The sequence below is a fragment of the Pomacea canaliculata genome, linkage group LG3 (genome assembly GCF_003073045.1).
Source record: "Pomacea canaliculata isolate SZHN2017 linkage group LG3, ASM307304v1, whole genome shotgun sequence".
NCBI classification, from domain to species: domain Eukaryota; kingdom Metazoa; phylum Mollusca; class Gastropoda; order Architaenioglossa; family Ampullariidae; genus Pomacea; species Pomacea canaliculata.
In genome coordinates this window covers 2,996,846-3,015,244 of record NC_037592.1, presented here as the reverse complement: position 1 = coordinate 3,015,244, position 18,399 = coordinate 2,996,846, and the positions used below count along the sequence as shown (strand labels likewise).

The following is an 18,399-nucleotide window of genomic DNA, read 5'->3' as shown; positions in this document are numbered from 1 at the left end:
ATCCATTTTAAATACATTTTGCAATTTACAATTTTCTTACTTCACTATTAATTTTTGTTAGATTAGCGAAATTAAACTAAAGTATGAGTAGATTGTGTTGGTTTTTTTTCTTGATGATACATTTAGTATCATTCCGCTGACCGACTTCTGTTTACACAGGTGCTTGGAAAAGGTAAAGGACGATTGACTTTAAGATAAGATTAGTGATGTTTATTAATTGGGTCTGCTATGTTTCATGCACGTGACATACACTTTCAAGATTATAGGTATGACAGGAAAACTACACAGCGTTGAGAAAACGTAGCTTCTGATTTTACAAGGCTGCTTTCGCCAAGCTGAAGACTCGGTTTCGGCTGCTGAGGGCAAAACAAACCTTATCCGGTGCAAAGAACATAAAGCCGCTGTTCAGTTTGCGAAGACTTCGAGTTTTCTCTACTTGTCAGAAGGAAACTTATGTTTTGCGCATTAAGTGTTATTCATGAGATCATTTGACCTGCAGAGGTAAGTTTAAATCGAAAAGGCAAAGAAATCTACGAGAGTCGACCGAGTTCTTTGTGTAGAAGTGGGTCACCGGTCACCACAAGAATCAGCTGTGCCTGAGAAATTGATATTTCAGCAAATTTCAGGCATTAAAAATTACAGTTTCTCATCATTATACAGCATTTTTATTTTACCCATGTTTATAAAAGCTTTTAGAAGTAGATGAATTAATGAATTCTCTCGGTCTCTGCCTTCTCTAGTGAAACTTGGAATTGCGAACGAGGAGAATGCATTGTAAATATAAAGCTGGCATCGCAACCTTCCAGTGCCTCAGCAATTCTAAATATTTTTTAAAAACAAAAATAGACATAACAGCAAAGGTAATTAATAGTTTTCAAAAGTGCATGTTTTAAAAATGATAATAGTAAAGTATTTGACAAATTACCAACTTTATTAAACCAAGTAGGATGTTATAACTAGAGAAGTGTGCTAAAATGCAAAAGTTACGAAAAAAAAAACACTAAGGAAAATGTAAACAGAACAATTGCTAGTAACAAGATAGGGATAAGCCAAGTGGTGCATCATAGAAAAAACAAAAAAGTTCCAGCTTATGCTTAAAACCATACCTGCAACATCACACACCCTTGTGACCCACAACTGACAATTCATCAATGGTTTGGGCAGCTGGACTGTGAAGGGTAAATATGATTTCAAGTGCCTATTACTTCTGCATACAGGCATAGCATTTTCTTAAACTCATTAAAACAAACTCTTGTTAGTACTTCTTCTAATATATACAAAATGCTAGAAGCTTACCTGACAATTTGCTGATCTCAAATCACCTATTTGAGTTGCTGATCATCAAATCTCTCTGTTTGTCACCTATTACCTTAGAACAAATATAAACGATACTGTTCCTGTCAAGGACATACAAGCTGTGGAACCAACATGCAAAATGAAAAATATTTTTAAAAAAAGCTTTGAATGACTGATAAGAATTGCTCAAGATTGCTGTGCTGACCGAAAACCAAACCAAAACCTTTGCTATATAAGAGATCTAGGCAGGAAAAGGAATATAGATATGCCATTGTGATAAACAGTTAACTGAATACATAAACTACTTCAAAACTTTATGTCATTTGTTTTGTGTAAAATCAAAATTTCCACAGATGGGATGCATGTATTTAATTTTCAGTTTTCATCTGATCATGCAGTGAAAGCCATAGGTTATTGCTGCTGTTGGGTTATAGCATTTTCTAAATACAAATGTTGAGTTTGACTTTCAAAAATTATGGTTTTAAAAAAATAAGGATGTGATGCAAATGTCTGCAGTTTTGCTACCAAACAGCTTAGAAAGAACTAAATTTTTGGAAGGAAACATTTTGTCGTCCATGCAAAATTCTTTTTTTTGCCTTTCTGTTTATACAGCATGTTAAAATGATCTCTTCTGTAAAACTTGTAAAATACAAGTGCAGACATCAACAGTTTTGTCTAACTATGACTGTCTTATTCTTAGTATGTGACCATGTTCTCAAGCATTTAGTAGTATATTCAGTGCTTACTTGTCTGTCAAGTGAACAATAGTCTTGTTTGTCATGTGCAAGTGAAACTGCTGTGCACATTTTTAATTTGAATACATAGTGAATCTTTTGTCTCAGAGTATGATACATAACATGTAATATGAAAGTTGTAATTTCCCTCTGCTTAAAAAGCTGTTTTTGAGGTTAAATTCAGTTGTATTGAAATGCTAAACAGTATGTGAACAAATCAACTTTCAGACTGATCTAGTTTTGTTTAATTTGGCATTACAAGAAAAATTTAGAGTGTCACTGGATCAGTTGTAGTACCACAATCAAGGTTTTCACTAAATTGTTTAGTGTGTTGCCTGAAAGAGAGAGCTGTGCAGCCTATGTTAATTACAGTTACAGGTCATGTAATAATGTTCGATTATCATGAAGTGTCGTGTCATCTTTATGAAAAACAATCTTATCCTTATATTTATAGCATCAGATCACAGAAGGAAGATTATTAAGTAATTGTGTTTTGAAATCTCTTATCTCATTTACTGTGAAGACATTGGATTGCTTGAGCATCTGACTTGCAAAATATGCCATTGACATGTTCTTCTTGCATGTCTGATTTGTATGGCTGCTTCTCAAAATGTAGCCTTGAACCTCAGATCTGCAGGGCTGCAGCTGTTATTCAATCACTTTCTCAGGCAATAATGATATTCTAATGAATAAGACTTTCTTTTTTTTTAATTGATGAATGAAATTCACTCTCTGCACTCTGTGGCACCTTTATTTCATATTAACTGGGTGGAGAAGCATAAAGAGTATATATATATTAAGAAAAATATGCATGCACATTTTATCTGAACATGCAGTTTTTCTTTTTTGACCCTAAATGCAGGTATTTTTCAGTCTGCGCCTCAAGTTTTTGAGCAGTTTCCAATTGTTCAGTTTTTGGTGTTTTTGTTTGTTTGTTTTTTTTTTTGTTTTTGTTTTGTGGCTTATAGGGTTTCCTCTTTTGAAGGAATGTTTATCTGTCCTGATCTTTCTCTATCATCCTCACAAACAACATAACTTTTAAATGTCTCTGACAACTATGCTATAATGACTTTTGTTGTCAGTTTGGGAATGGACGTTATAAATTAAATTTCGTAATTTCAATCCAGCTTTTCTTTCAAATTTAGGTGTGTAACTCAATGAGAAGATACAGAGTGGAAAAGCCCATCTGTACAAGATCTTCCTACTTTTCTCGCCATGGTTGTGTTTGTGTGCGGGTGCCTGAATGTGAAAATCTATGCTGAGGCCATTAAACACCAAGGTAATTCATACTCATAACTGTTCGCTGAGAAGTCATCCAACATTGTCCTTTTTTTGAGTGCATGTTTGTGACTTCTCAACATTTACACTCACCATGTATCCTTATGAATTAGAGTTGTTAACATGATAATGTAATGTAACAGTGTCATTAGGTTGTCTCAGAGAGTGGGTTGGTATTTTTAAATAAATTTTTGAGAGGAAGCATAAATGGATTGACCTGAATTCAGACATTTTATAAGCATCACTGAAGGTTGTGGCTGGTGCGAGAGCTTTCCATGTATGAATCTATTAGGGTGCAAACATTACAACTACAGGTTACACCATGGCAGATAATAATATGCAAGATTTGTAATGTTTATTGTGTTTAGGTAAGAGAATGTTTTTTTATGTACCCAGAGACTTGTGGGTTTTTTTTTTTTTGTTTTTGAGGGGAGGTGAGACTGTTTCATAGTTCAGAAATAATATTGAATTTTCCTCAGTCTGAGTTACCAACATAGGTTTTAAAACAATGGATTGGCAGTGGACTTAGTGTAACAGAGGACAATTCATGATTCATTCTTTCAGTGGGAACTGTTTTCCTCTGTGATCTGTTATGAAAATGGGGTTGTAAATATTGCTCTGTGTGTGTGTGAATGAAAGAGAAATAAATATTTCCACTTTTTTTTTTTTAATTTGTTTTTACTGTTTTCTCATGTTTATGTGCTAAGAGCATGCCATGTTAATCTCCTTTTCTGTTTTCTCTGTTCATATACGAATCCATTTTTTTTATTTTTTTTTCAGATGTCAGCCAGAACAGTCCCCTGGGAAACAGAGTAGTAGAGATTGAACTCACAGATCCTGGTTTTGAATATGTAAGTTACTTTGTTTGAAGAAGGCATCAAAAACATAGAAATGAAAATTCCCATTCTCACAAGCCATTTAAGATGTACATAACTGCATTTGTCGAAAAGTCACACTTACACATGATGTATAATACAGTTGCATTATCTTTTTAGAAACATTTTCGCTGTGACAAAGAAAAAGTAAACAAATTAACTGTTCATATTTTTTGTTGGCCAGAAATATGGCTTTTGGGTAAAACGTGAGAGCTGTGGTGGATGGACAACCTTCACCTGCCTCAACTGTAAGAAGAAGACACACACCATAAACCGGGATCTCAAATTAATTTTAGTCTGTAAAGATATGGAGGTAGGTGGTAGCTGTACTAAGCTAAATTGCTTGCAGTTACGCTGAACCTGGCACTACTACAGAGGCATGCTTTTAAGATTTTTATTAATGGCTTCCCTTTCGTAGAAATAAGATAGCAGAAAGCACAGTGTTGTAGAGGTTGGTGATATGATTTATTCCTTGCTGAGCATGGATAGTTATAATTAGACACCAGACCCAGAGATTTTATTATATAATACTGATTGTTATTGCAGTGACCAAAGGTAACATACTTTATAGTCAGTGGCCAGAGCCAGTATGGTGATAATGCTAGATCTTGTCAATGGAGAAACAATAATAGCACTTTTATGATTTGAGAAAAAAGGAAGAATTTTCATGGGAAGCCTTGAGTGTTTTTTCTGTTACTATGTTTCTTGTCAGAGATGTTGACAATGTTCTCTCCTTTCCATATTCTGTATCTGTTGGTTTTCAGTGTGGAGATGAGGCTTTGTCACGGTTAACAAGATCTAGAGATTACTCCCCAGTCTTCCAGATAATTCTGAACTCTAAAGATTTGATAAGCAGCATGCCAGGTGAACTAATTCTTCCCTGGTTGTTTGAAAGCAAAATTAGCATGGCTACTTGTCACTTTGTTAGAGCTTAAAAAATTTAAATGATACAAATTTTCAGTGTAAGTTTTACAAGTTCAGAAGTTCGCTCTGACACATTGATGTGGTGAAGGCATTCTGTGAATCTTATTAATAAAAGTGACTTCGGTAGATATTTTGAAAGATATATATATAAACAAATATTTAAAATACTTTCATGACTATTTTGACACTACAATCCAAACAAAAAGCAGAGCTATGTTGATCTAAGCTGTTTGTTTGGTGGTGTTAATGTGAGACAATTATCTGCAGTTTAGGAAATATTTTGAAACCTTGTTGCAGTTCTTTCTGACAGCTCTTGTCATGTGCATACATCTATTCAGATTTTCTGATAATTTAATGTCTCTTTCTTCAATGCAGACCCGAAGGCCCAGTCATTTGAGGCCCTGCAAGCACAGCTGTCAGATGTACAGCGACAGATTGACAGCTTTCTTCTCAACCAAGAAATATCTATGGAAGAGCGCATCAGGTAGAATCAGGGTGGCCTGTAAGATAAATTTTGATGAGAGAAATGAAAGGCACCTGCACATCTGTGTACCTGAATGTACCTCAAACTGAAATTAAATGATTGGAAAAAAATCTCAACAACTATGGAAGAATGATTTTGTAGTATTGATCAATAAGGATAGGTGAAAAACCTGAGTTAAACTGGTACGGCATTGTTTTTTACTGACAGGCGGTTTGAAGAAGAGCAGAGGGAAGAATTAGCACAAATGAAGATTCAAGCCCAGGATGACAAAAAGAAAATGATAAGGTATGTCATTTCCAAAACATAGTTAAGTTGGAAAATGACCTTTTTTTTTTTTTTTAAGTTTTTGTCACGAGGTGAACTTTGCTGTTCTAAAAAGTTATTCTATTACTGAATTTCATTTTTATCTGCCAGAAAAATGGATTTTTCTCCAGCTATATATAAGTTTTAGTAAACTTTAAAGAGTTGAGTATATTTTTGAGCTGTCATAGGCTGAAGCCATAGAATAGTTGATGATAAGGCAAGTCATTGTGAATTGTGAACCATTTCCACATGGTAAGGGATACATCACCAGCAGATGATTTTCTCTCAAATATGCCCTTAATCACACTTGTACAAGAAACATCTGGAGTTTTAGGTCACAAGTTTCCAGCTGGTTGTTCTTCCATGGCTTTTGTAGTTTTCACTCTCTTTTTATGTTTGTACAAAGTTCTACCATTCATATCATTTATGTACATGATTAGCACTCAGAACATCACGCTAAAGTGCTGTACACATGTACTTCTTCCATAACTTTACCAGACAACCCAACTGTTTTGATCTCCAAAAAGAACCATGAAAGATATTTGTAAAAATTGTTGTCACACCAAGTCTTCTGCTAATTTCACACTCACTCTGCATGCTGTGCTGTTCTTGTTTGTCATTTTGTGGCTATGACATTTTCATCAGTTGGTCAGAGAATTGATAGGCTCAGGTTGAGAGGGAAACTTTTCTTGTAAATTATCTTTCATTAATACTTACCAGATGACTTGATGTGAATCCCCTCTAATCCTTCCTTGTGTCTGCTTGAAGGTGTTGACAAAAAGACTATTGAACTCTTAAGAAAGATTTGTATAAGGTCTAGAGTAGGTGCACCTAGGTAAATTAGAGTCTCTGGTGGTTATGAGCATTGACAACGAAAAGCAGTTGCAGCCACTAAGCTTCTCAGTCTGATAAGTATCAAAGAAAGAGAATTTACAAAAAAAAAAAACCCTTTCATATGTTATTAGGATTATTGTTGTTTATTCTCATAATTTTCATAAAGTATTCTTTTTTTATATATATCTGTTAGATTATGTGAGTCACATTCTCAAGACAAATGGAGTAAATAAGCTCCGTTGTTAAATGCTTTTACATGTGACTGCTAGTGTTTTTTTGTTGCTTCTTTCTTTCTGCATGGGGATAATGGTTGAGGGAAATAAAAGTGATGACAATGGATTCTTGACATTTTGCTTGATTTGCATTCATCTTGTTTAATTTTATTCCAGCTTGATTTTGAGGCGTTCTGATCAAACAGGAGGAAGTGGGCGAGCCTCAAAGCCTCGAAGTATGCTCTTTTTATTATCCTGGATGGTTTATAAGTGTTACCTTTTGATTTTTGATGGCATTTAATCTCTGCTCTTTCCAGACCAGAGAATGGTTTAGTATTTCTTGCATTAAGATAACAGATCAGTTGACTGTACTTAATGCTGGTTTTAATTTTGATTTCAGCACCTCTTACAAAATGTGTCAGTCTCATTGATGAACCATCAAGACCAAGAGTCCAGGTAAGCAGTTGTCAGTGATTTAAAGTGAAATAATTATTTATAACTATATGTGTATGCTAGATATAAAAATATATCTTTAGTCAACAGTACCCATTCATAAAATCAGTCTTCACTGTTTCAAGATCATTATGCTGCTCAACTGTTTCTGTGAACATGTTCACATACCTTCACACATTACTGTTCCTACAATTTCAAAAAGGTCCCTTAAGGAAGATAATCCAGTCTAAATGCAATTTGTCAACTTTCAAATTATTATCCATAGATGTTTGCATATTTGAAAAATTTAAATACAATCGTCACTTTTCAGCAAATGTCAAATCCCATTGCCATTGGGCGGGTGCCATCACCACAAAGCATCTCCACGACAGATCTGGAGACTGATGGTATATATTATAAAAAACTGTTAATTTCATTGTTATTTAGAACCACCTGAAAGACCCTGTTGGATGATCCAAATTTTACACAGATTCAGGTAGATAAAGATGATTATAATCATATTCTGCAAATTTCAGTGCCTTAGATGCTAATGCTTATTTATTATCTAATTTCAAAGTTAGAGAGTTGTTCCTGGGAAATCTCACTCCTGCACACAAATAATCTGCAATGTCACAGAGATATCACCATTCTACGCATCTAAACATTGGCCAGCAGATGGATTGATGTATCAGGTTATTTGGGAGATCTTTATTTAGCTCTAGCAGCAAAGATTAATATGAAATTCGTACAGTCTAAATGTACTAAATAATTCTGACATGTTTGAACCTGAGGATTTGGAAGTAACCTCCACATATACAAGTTGATTCTCTGTTTTCTTAATGTAAGATTATTTGAAAAAAGTATCAACACTTATTTCATCAGAATTCTTTCCTGTACATTCAGCATGTGCTTTCAAGATTAATAGTTTCTGTAAAACTTGTATTACTCAAGGCGCAAGACTCGGTCATTTTTAATTAAAAACAGACTACTTGTAAACCACTTGCATGGTGTCATGCCTGGTTTTCACACAGAGATTTGAACGGGTGGGGAAAAGTTGTCTTTATTTAATTTCTGAAGATTCACATATCTCCCTGTGATTTTATAATTAAGCAATATGAAAGCAGTTTTTTTAGCATGATTTTTATCACCACTTGGTAAGAACGCAGTATAATCCTACTAGAGGGGTTGGTTTATTTATTATTCACTCAAAACCCCCAAAAGGATCAATCAACTGAGAAGTCAAATTTACTCTGATATATATACAGAGAGAGCAAATCCCAGGTGTTGTTTTTTTTTTCTAATCCAGACTTATTTGCGATTGATGGGCTGGAATCTGAAAATGATCTCTACAACAACAACTCAAGCAGCGAGGATGATGATGATATTCTAACAGGTAAGGCAATGCATGGAAAATAAGCTTGTAAAATCACATGATTGGATCTATATAAACGTATATGGTGCATCATGCTGTTGGCCTAGATGCTAAATCATGAATTTGAAAGTAGATTGAAATAGTAAATGATTGTTTCTATCTTGGCCTGAAACTAAATTTTAACAGTAAATTTCTTATAGCACAAAAAGATTTACATGACAGCTTCAAGAGCCATGTTTGCTGTACTTAAAATGTAAACAGTCACATCTACCACTAGATATACAACTTAATATGTTTGACAGAGTTGTTCTTCCAATACTTATGGTTATGAAATAAGGGCATCAGGAATTAGAGGTATTTGTATTAAACTAGAGTTAAGATTCTACAAAATGATTCTCAAAATAAGCAAGTCCACACCATCTTATATAGTGTTTGGAGAGTATGTCTGCTGCCCTAATAATCTTATTAACAGTAGAATGCTGACTTTTTGGCTTAAATTGATTAATGCTAATAACTGTAATAAACTATCAAGTCTGTATTAATGAAGTCAAACACTGGATGTTGTCAAACAAACTTAAAACTCGATAATGATAAAACAGAAGCCCTCCTATGTTTGAGAAGAAGAAACCCATCTTCACTTGTTTGTCCACCAAGTCACATCAAGGTGGGCGAAACCAACATCACCTTTGCGTCCTCCATCAGGAATCTGGGATTCATTGTCACTGCAGACATGACTCTTGCTAAACAAGTCACAGCTGTCTGTCAGTCTGCCTATTATGAACTACGCAAGATCAGTGCCATCCATCACATTCTGTCTGCACAAAGCCACTGGGACAAAATAAATTACACGCCACTCTTCCCTGTCTTTCCGACCACCTACCTTCGTGCCATCCTGTGAGGTGGGAGGAGGTGGTCCTTGCTAGATTAAAGTTAGGATACACCTATGCCATGCAAGGACACCTCTTATGAGGTGAACCACCACCAGTTTGTCCATGGTGTAAAGGAAGTTTTAGTATGGTACATATTATGATTGTACTGCACTCCAGATTATCTGTTGGCAGTTATTTACAGAAAAATTCTGTTTTCTTTGTTCAGGTCCGTCCCATTGGCAGAAATCTTTACATTTTTAGGAGGATAGGACTTTACTGTCACATTTAAGGAATTTTATGTCCTGATGACTGCTTATCTTTTGGGGTTTTCTGTTCGTTGGTGGCCTTTTTTGGGCCTCACCACTCCTTTTTACACTTTGCCCTCTCTTTTATATATTTTTTACTTCTTGCGTTGATCTTTTAAAGAATGTTATGGTTATGTCACTCAGGGGGTTTTGTCCCTAGACTTTTTAAGTTAAGATTACTTTTTGTTGCTGTGATATGGCCTCAGTTAAAAACAAACAAATCATATGCTCACAGCTCATTCCACACAGGTTACTTCCCACAGTAAAGGGCTTTCTGTAAAGCACTCTAAGCAAGCATTGGAAAAGTGCTTTATAAATGTCCATTATTAGTATTATTATTCAGGTACTCATCAAAATTGCTCACATGAAACAGGCAATCATTTGAAAAGTGCTATATAAATGTTCATTATGATTATTATTATTCAGATTATCCAGGAACTCACAAAAATTGCTGACATGAAAGTTATGCATTACGTTGCCTCTAGATGCTTAAGGTCTATGCAGCAGTGGAGGTATATTTCTCATCTCCACAGTGAGCAGTGTTTAATTCCCTCCCCCACCCTCCAGCTGATTCTGGAAACTCATTTTGTCCATAAATGTTACATATCAAATTTTACCCTTTACAAGTTTTCTCATCAGTCATACTTACACTCAGTTTTTGATAGTATTGCATCAATTTTTCTTTAATTTACACAAAGTACACAGTTACCAATTATAGATTTGTAGCTTATAAAGTTTCTCCAAACTGTGTTAAATGTGACCTTGACTGGGCAAAAAATTACAAAATAGCACTTGTTGGCTGTCCAGTCAGGAGTGCAGTTATTTCACTTTAACTCTAAAACTGTGATCTCTCACTCATCTGCACTAACTTTATGATGTCTCTAGTCGTAAAAAAAGCCAAGGAAGATTACTGAAATTCCTGACAGAGAAGAAGGGTCAGATGGAAACAATGAAACTTTGACCATATGCGCAGCTGGCACTGTGTGTGCTCTCGCTTCTCTCCCTGTAGTGGAACCATTCTTTCCTGCTGTACAGTAGAAGTTTGGCTTTAACCTGTCATAATCTGTTGATTACACTGTTGCTGAAAGTACGTTTGATTGGTGTTACTTGTTTACATCTTAATTTTTTTTTAATATACCATTTAGTTCCCCTCCTTAGCTTCTCTTTTTGAGTCTTGGGTCATGAAGAAATAACTCTTGCAGATTCTGTGTGAAGAATTATTTAATTATTTCTTTCATTATATGACATGCATCAACATTTACAAAAGGTTGTCAGTGCATTAGGATAGTTATTACATTTGTCTTTGTTTTACCTTTCCAAGATCTTGGCAAGGCAGTCTGGTAGCACAATGGCTAGCGCCTGTTACCAATACAGTGAAGTTTGTCTGCCGCGGGTTCAGATCCCGTCTCGGGCACACTGTTTTTTTCTCTCCATGTGGCCTCTGTTTATAGGGCTGGCTGCTTTGCCATGATATAGCCTTAGCTGCTGGCTTCAGCATGAAACACCAGCCACCCCCAGCTTCCAAATTCTTTGCCTGTAACAAATAAAAATCCATTAATAATTAGAATTACCTGTTTGCTGTTGCAGTGTCCTCACAGCGGAAAGGCGTCAGATGAAGCCTAATCCAATTTATTCAGCTTCCCTGCCAGTGAATGTCCCAATGGGTGTCTGGAACAATCAGATACGAACTGATTCTGGTTTTGATTCAGACAGCGATGATGAGGTATAATAAAAAATGATTTTAAACCAAAGCAGAAAATAAAATTGTCCTTTGTGGGGAAAACAATCTAAACTAGTAGGACCTGAATTTGAAGTGTTGGTTGGTACAAACTATTCAAATCAAGGTTCTACTAGTTTTTAACTGTTAGAGACAGCAATAGGTCGTGTTCATGTTTTTTTAAACAAGCATATCTATCATCATGGGGTATAATTATATCATTTATGGTGTCTTAGCAAGAGTAAGGAAGAAAATGTTCAAACAGATATCTTTCATATTTGGATTTCATTAATATGTGAGAAATTTGCTTGCTTATGACATCTTTTGGTTTAAACACTTTTTACTTCCAATATCAGGTAACAATGATAATGACCAACTTTATTTGTCAACGGGCAATTTGAACATGGGAAGGTGCTCAAGTCACACACACAAAAAAAGTTTAAAATAAAGTTCGTTACAAGGTGCAGCATTTAAAAGCACATAAAAGATGTAAGCAAGTGAAAAAAAGTGAACAGATGAAAAAGATATGGGCAAGTGACAATCATTTTTAAAAAACTTACATCAAGGCCATTCATGTGCACACCTACATCACACACACAAAACTGACAATTCATCTGAAATTGAGCAGCTGGACTACAGATGGCACAAAAGATTTCAGGTGCCTATTGCTTTTAAATGTGGGGTGTAGTTACGGCGCTATGCTCCACTGGGGGCCTCCAGGAACAAGAAGAAGAATTGCTTTTACATATAGGCATGGCTTAACGTTTACCTGAGCTTAATAATACAAATTCTCTCGCTAGAACATGTTCAGGTATTCACAAAATGCATGAAGCTTTCCTTACTATTTGTTGGTCACAGAAAGAAGCTAAATCCCTCTGTTTGATACCAATTATCTTAGATGTGGAAATACTGTTCAGACTATTCCTATCATGGACAAAAAGATCATAATACAGGTAACCTTAAAAGAATGTTGAAACTGAAAAAAGAATTCAAAACACTTTATTTGTTCACTTACATAGTATAAGTATTATGACATTTTTTCTCTTGTTCTTCTGACTTGCAGAGGCCTCGTTTGGATCCACAGCAAATTGCATCTCAGATGCAAGCTTTGGCAGAGAGCATCCCAGACAACAACCGTTACATATTTGGGGACCGTCCAAGACCTCGTTTAAACACCAATAATTTTTGAACTTCTCTTGGTGATTTTTGTTTGTTTTGTTTTTGTTTTTGTTTTTTTGGAGGGGGGGTTTTCACCACTTGATGTGTGAAAGAATGATTGTGTGTGTGTCTGTGCATCTCCGTGCACCAGGTGCAAGTAAATGTTTCAAAACCTTGATGCTGTTTAACATGTAGACAATTAATTTTAACCCCCTCTCCCACCCTGTTTGCCCCTTCCCGTCCTACTAATAAGTTGAGTACCTAATTGATCTAAAACTACAGGCTGTATATATATTGTGTGAAGCTTAAATTTCGCTTTTCCTCTTTAAAAGGGATTTTTTTTTATATATATAATACTAAATATTACCATTTTAAAAGAAAATTGTTGACTGTTTACAGTTTTTTTTTTATATAGGATGGTTCCATTGGTATGTGTGGGTAAGAGACAGCATGTGAGTTTGTTGAAGCGTTTGTTCTTACTGCCAGTTTTCACTGCACATTATCAAGAGGCAGAAATCTTGTTGCACCAAGATAGTGCTGCTGCATGTAATAACCTTTGGGTATGCTACAGTGTGAGGCAGGGGAATGCATTTTAAGCAAGCTTACATCTCTTGTATGTAAGTGAAAGTGACATCCACAGCTAGAAAGTTTCACCTCTGTAAGAAATAACCCATTAACTAAACAGTAAGAAATCTTCCATATATTTAGCAGACGTAGAGGGAGAACTCATTAACCTTATTTTCATTAACCTTATTTAGCGTGTATTTTGTAATTATTGCCTAATGTTCTTTGAATCAGTTTTGTTGCACCATTATGTCCTAGCATCCCACCTAATTTGTAAGCAACATTCCTTTTTCCTAACTGATATGAAATAGAAAATCACATGGTGCAAGTGTGTCCACAGACTTGCACTTGCTGTCTTACCAGCTTTGTATACTTGATATACCAAATGCCATATAAGAAAAAAAAACATGTTGCCTACTTTAAATAAAGTGTGACTTTTTGTTCTTTTCAGCCTGCTGTATGGTGTACCAACCATATGGTGTATCTTATGGACTGTGTGATAAATATAAATTCATACCTTTGTGGTAGTCTGCCTACATTATCCTTTTGTTAGCTGCTGTACAATAAATCTGGCACATGTTGTGTTCTGCTGGTTGTATGACAAGCTGCTCTCCATTCTGTCATTTATGTGATACCTGTATTGGAGCTGTATCTGATGTGGAGCAGGTAATTTCCTATCATTTGTGGGATATGTCTACTGTACTTCAACATGTGATAAGTCCGGTGGACTGTCTTGTAGATGTGCACCTTAATGGAATAATGCACATAGATGGTTTCTCGATCTCTGTGCCAAATCAAAAATAGTTTGTTTTTTTTAGGCAATGCGCTATAGAGCATAAAATGACTGTTAAAATGGAGTTTTCAAAATGAAATGGCATTAAATTTAAATTTAAATCACGATTTTTTAATTTTTTTTTGTACGGTGTATTTGTTTTGGCTATTTTATGTTTTTCATCATACTTTGAATGGGCACTTGAAAGTATTTGGAAAATCTGGCTGAGATAATCATTACTTGAAATAATTATGTGCATTGCCTGAATCAGAACTGTTGGAATTTAAGTGCCACGAGAAGTATAAAGGCTTTGTTTTTGTCTTTTGTGGCACCTCGTACTAACAGCCCCATTGGTGTATTTGTGAATCTCTATGCTAGCACTAGCATATTATAGGTGACTGCATAGATTGCACAGGTATTAGTGTCACTTGTAATTTTTTTTTTTTTTTTTTTTTTTTTAATGTTCAAGAAGAAAATGTTGTGAAGCTAAGCTGAAACAAGTTGATGCTTGTTCATGGTTTTGCAACCAGAATTTAACAGAAGAGTGACACTTGCTGTTCTTTATCCTTCATGAAATGTGATCCAGTAATGCAGTAGAAGTAATAGGTACTTATAATCATTAAAATTTTCATCAAAGGCCCCTGACCACCTTGACAATTGTTATCCCAGGAGATAAAAAGGGAAGACTGCGAAAATTGTTTTCTGTGTCAGCTGTGTTCAGTCTGTATAGTAAGAAAATACTCTTTAAAGGTGTAATGTTACATTTATTCATAAAGTCCAGAATGAATAACTTTGATGCTTTTTTCACAAACACAAACTGCATATCTTCTGCAGACACTACTGTTTTAGTGGCAGCAGAAATCACAGCAAAGGAAACATAAACCTATACAGAGTGCTATATCTAGTTGAGCCTGATTTCCATGCAGTAGATTTATAGTTCACGAAAATGCCGAGGGTGACTGAAAGAATTTTTCTTATGTATTCTGTGGTTGCTGTTGAGCTGTGAACTGTCATGCAGGGTGATGCTCATTGAAATGTGTTAAGGTCATGTAACAGAATTTTCTTTGATAACTGATATGAGCAAATCCAACAGTGGTGATAAAGTATATCTCTCAAGTGAGAGAATTATGCACATAATTCAGGGACCTAAGAGTGATGACATTATTTTTTAGTTATAACTATATTGTGTGTATGATGTGTTGACAGCATTTCGCTTTTTTTTTTTTTTTTCTTTTTTTAATTAGATCTAGAAAGTGTGAAGTTTCTTAATCATTAATATGTTAGCAGTAATGTTTGAACATAAATGCTGAAGTTATGATTTGTCATATGTAAAGTAAGCAGTGTCAAAGCGCACATAGAAATTTTGTGAGACTTCATAACAGTTTTAGTATTCATTTGTGAGACAAAATCTATGTGTGTATATATACACAAATTATTGGTAAGTCATAACTGCATTTAAAATTAGTTGCTTTTGAAGGTGTCTTTTCTCTCTCTTTTCTTCCCTTGACCATTACTAAAAAGTAAACAACCAAACAAGGGTGAAAGTATCATATATCTTTCTGTATAGCTTGCTTTGGTTTCTCATATTGTCTTGACTATTGCCTGCCATTGATCCTGATGAAAAACTTAAATTTCACCTGTAGTCCTGGGCATTTTTTAAATACCTTATTGCGATATCTTCATCCTGCCTTATTTTTTTTTTTCTGCTAGTCTCCCTCACTAGTTTCACTCCTCATGTCTTCATAAGAGGGAAAATGCTCTAGTCAGTTATGATTTTCATATATGAATAATTATGGGATATTTTTCTTAATCAGTTTGTCAGGTCAAAAGTTCTTATCAATTTTTAATGAGTCAGTATGTTGATTTGTATTTTGTCTTAGTGGTGTAATGTTTTACAGTTATTTCATTAACATTATGTAGACTGTACAAAATTAAAATTTTTATAACATCAGAAATGTGCAAATGATGCTTTTGACCTATAAAAGAGTTTACACTTAATGTTTACGCTATTAGAATTCACTGTTATATTCCACAAAATCATCAGAATAGTTACACTGTTAAGATCATGCCATCAAATGATTGTTGTGATAGGATCCACATCATCACCTCAATGTTTACACTGTTATGATCACACCATCACATGATTGGATCCACACCATCACCTGAATGTTTACGCTGGATTCACACCATCATCTAGACATTGATATAATAGTATTCATACCACCTCATATTTTTAGGTTGTTAGCATATTTGTTCCAAAAATGGATATACTGCTTTTAATTCCAACTGGATTGGCTACAGGAGACATGTTGATGACATGCTGAATCCAGTCTGTTTTATACCTTTGTTGGTGGGATGCAGAAAGCTTAAGATTTATACAAACACCAAGGGAAAATCATCTAAGAAAGGTCACAGCTATACATGATTTTTATCCAATGCCAATTTTCTGTTAAAAATATATAAAATGATTTACTGCTTGTTCTCAAACCTGAAAGAATTTGGTTGTACATGGTTAAAGGGAGCATGAAAGTAAGGCAGGGGTATTGACATTGTTCTAGCATTAATTGAACATGAATTCCGCAGTAAATATAGAAAGGTCTGTTTCTCTTTGTATTATTATTCTCATATGCTGAGATATCTACTGAAATGTTTCAGATCATTATTCTGGTGAAGTAGTTTAGTGTCCAAAGTAAAAATTATTCCTTCAGCCATATCTTAAACAAACATGGCTTCTGTATTTTGGATACAGGTTAGGATGGGTGGGCTGTTGGAAGAATCAGGTATAAAGTTCAAGTTGTCTTTGAGAGGTGATTTAAAAAGAAAATCTGGAGTCCTAAGCATGGAGTTTTGATTCAGAAGGGTGTTAACTGGAAAAATTTTCAAAGCCTGACAGATTGGGGAAACTCATTTACTGACTGGTCATTGTCACTCTGTATGCCATAATAGGTGATAAAAATGTGATCTCAACCCCAGATATTAACCTTTTCATTTTGGGGGAGCTTTTGTATAATCCAGCATGTTATTTAGTGTTGTCGAGTGCATGACCAAGGCATTTGGTAGTTGGGCACATGCATTAAACTGTCTACACATTTGGAGAAAATTTGCAAAAAAAGCTCTGAAAGTGCTATATTAACAACATTATTCTTAGTTTAAAGGTTGTTTAGATCAGCTCTTTGAAAAGACTTTGGTGAAGTGGCTTTCATTTCTTTGTACAGTGCTATGATCATGGATTTTTTTTTCAGTACATTTTCATCAACAAAGTTTTCGGTTGCATATACTGTATCTAAAGACAGTGCAGTAAGAGGAAAGATGATGTGCATATTGCACGCTAAATGAAAGAAAAATAAATGGTGTAGAAAAAAGAAAGTTTGAAGGACATTTTGTTGAAACCTTGCCAGCCTTGGATATCCTCTTTTTTTGGATAGGTCAAGCTTCCATATTATTGCCAATTTTGTATTCATTTTTTTCAACAGTGAGCATTGAAATACAATTTGTCCCACTGCCAGCCATAGCCAGAAGGCTTTTAAGAAAAAAATCTTACTGTGTTGACCTTCAACTACTTTTTTGTGTGGAACCTGGAATGTATTGAGCATCGATATGGTGGTAATGAAGTGTGATGGTGCGACCTACTTTGAGAACTCTGTTTTTACCATGTATATATTGGCATCTGAAGATTCTGGATGGTGTGTTTGTTTTTAGTGGAACAGTGGTTTTAGGTTGTGAACGTGTGACAGCAACTTCTTGTTGCAGTTGAAGTGGTAGTCATGGGAGTAGATGATTAGTGTTCATTGAATTAAAATTTTCAGAAGTATCACAGTATTACGTATTATTTTTAATGCCTGGATGTGTGTACCTGCTCTTGTTCTAAAAGCTAGTCTATGATGCTTCACTTGCAGCATTTCAGATGTGTTTACAAAGCTAGGCAGCTCTTGTCTCGATGAATTTTAATCATGCAGATTGCAACAACAGTAAACCTCAATACATAATATTTTAACTTCTTGTTTGAATCTTATGAGTATCACATTTGACTGAGAGTCTCGGGCATTAATGAGCCATTAATTTCAGTGTGAGAGGGAACAAATTACTTGCATATTGGTTTACATATAAATTATGCAAGTTGAAGTTGAGCCGATACTGCTGTATCATTGCCATTAAGTACAATGCTGAATAATTTAGGTTTATCATGGGTCTGAACCCATAAAGAAAAACCTGCAACTTATTTTCAGCTGATTTAAAGATCATACTATAGGATATATCTCTTTCACCAGCA

At 35.0% G+C, this 18,399-nt stretch overlaps 1 protein-coding gene across 3 annotated transcripts; it reads left to right on the top strand.

Annotated features, from left to right (window-relative positions):
• Positions 1 to 104: 104 nt before the first annotated feature.
• Positions 105 to 17,945, top strand: LOC112559124. 3 transcript variants are annotated; one of them, XM_025230097.1, is made up of 13 exons: positions 105 to 172; positions 3,176 to 3,309; positions 4,089 to 4,159; positions 4,368 to 4,496; positions 4,948 to 5,047; positions 5,483 to 5,591; positions 5,799 to 5,876; positions 7,118 to 7,176; positions 7,341 to 7,396; positions 7,704 to 7,779; positions 8,679 to 8,765; positions 11,506 to 11,641; positions 12,699 to 17,945. In XM_025230097.1, the coding sequence occupies exons 2-12, from the start codon at positions 3,246 to 3,248 to the stop codon at positions 11,532 to 11,534; spliced, it is 858 nt and encodes a 285-aa protein (XP_025085882.1). In that variant the 5' UTR covers positions 105 to 172; positions 3,176 to 3,245; the 3' UTR covers positions 11,535 to 11,641; positions 12,699 to 17,945. The 3 variants fall into 3 exon arrangements, with proteins under 3 accessions (XP_025085882.1, XP_025085880.1, XP_025085881.1); XM_025230095.1 differs by lacking the exon at positions 105 to 172 and adding an exon at positions 187 to 501; XM_025230096.1 differs by lacking the exon at positions 105 to 172 and adding an exon at positions 187 to 1,178.
• The last annotated feature ends 454 nt before the right edge of the window (positions 17,946 to 18,399 follow it).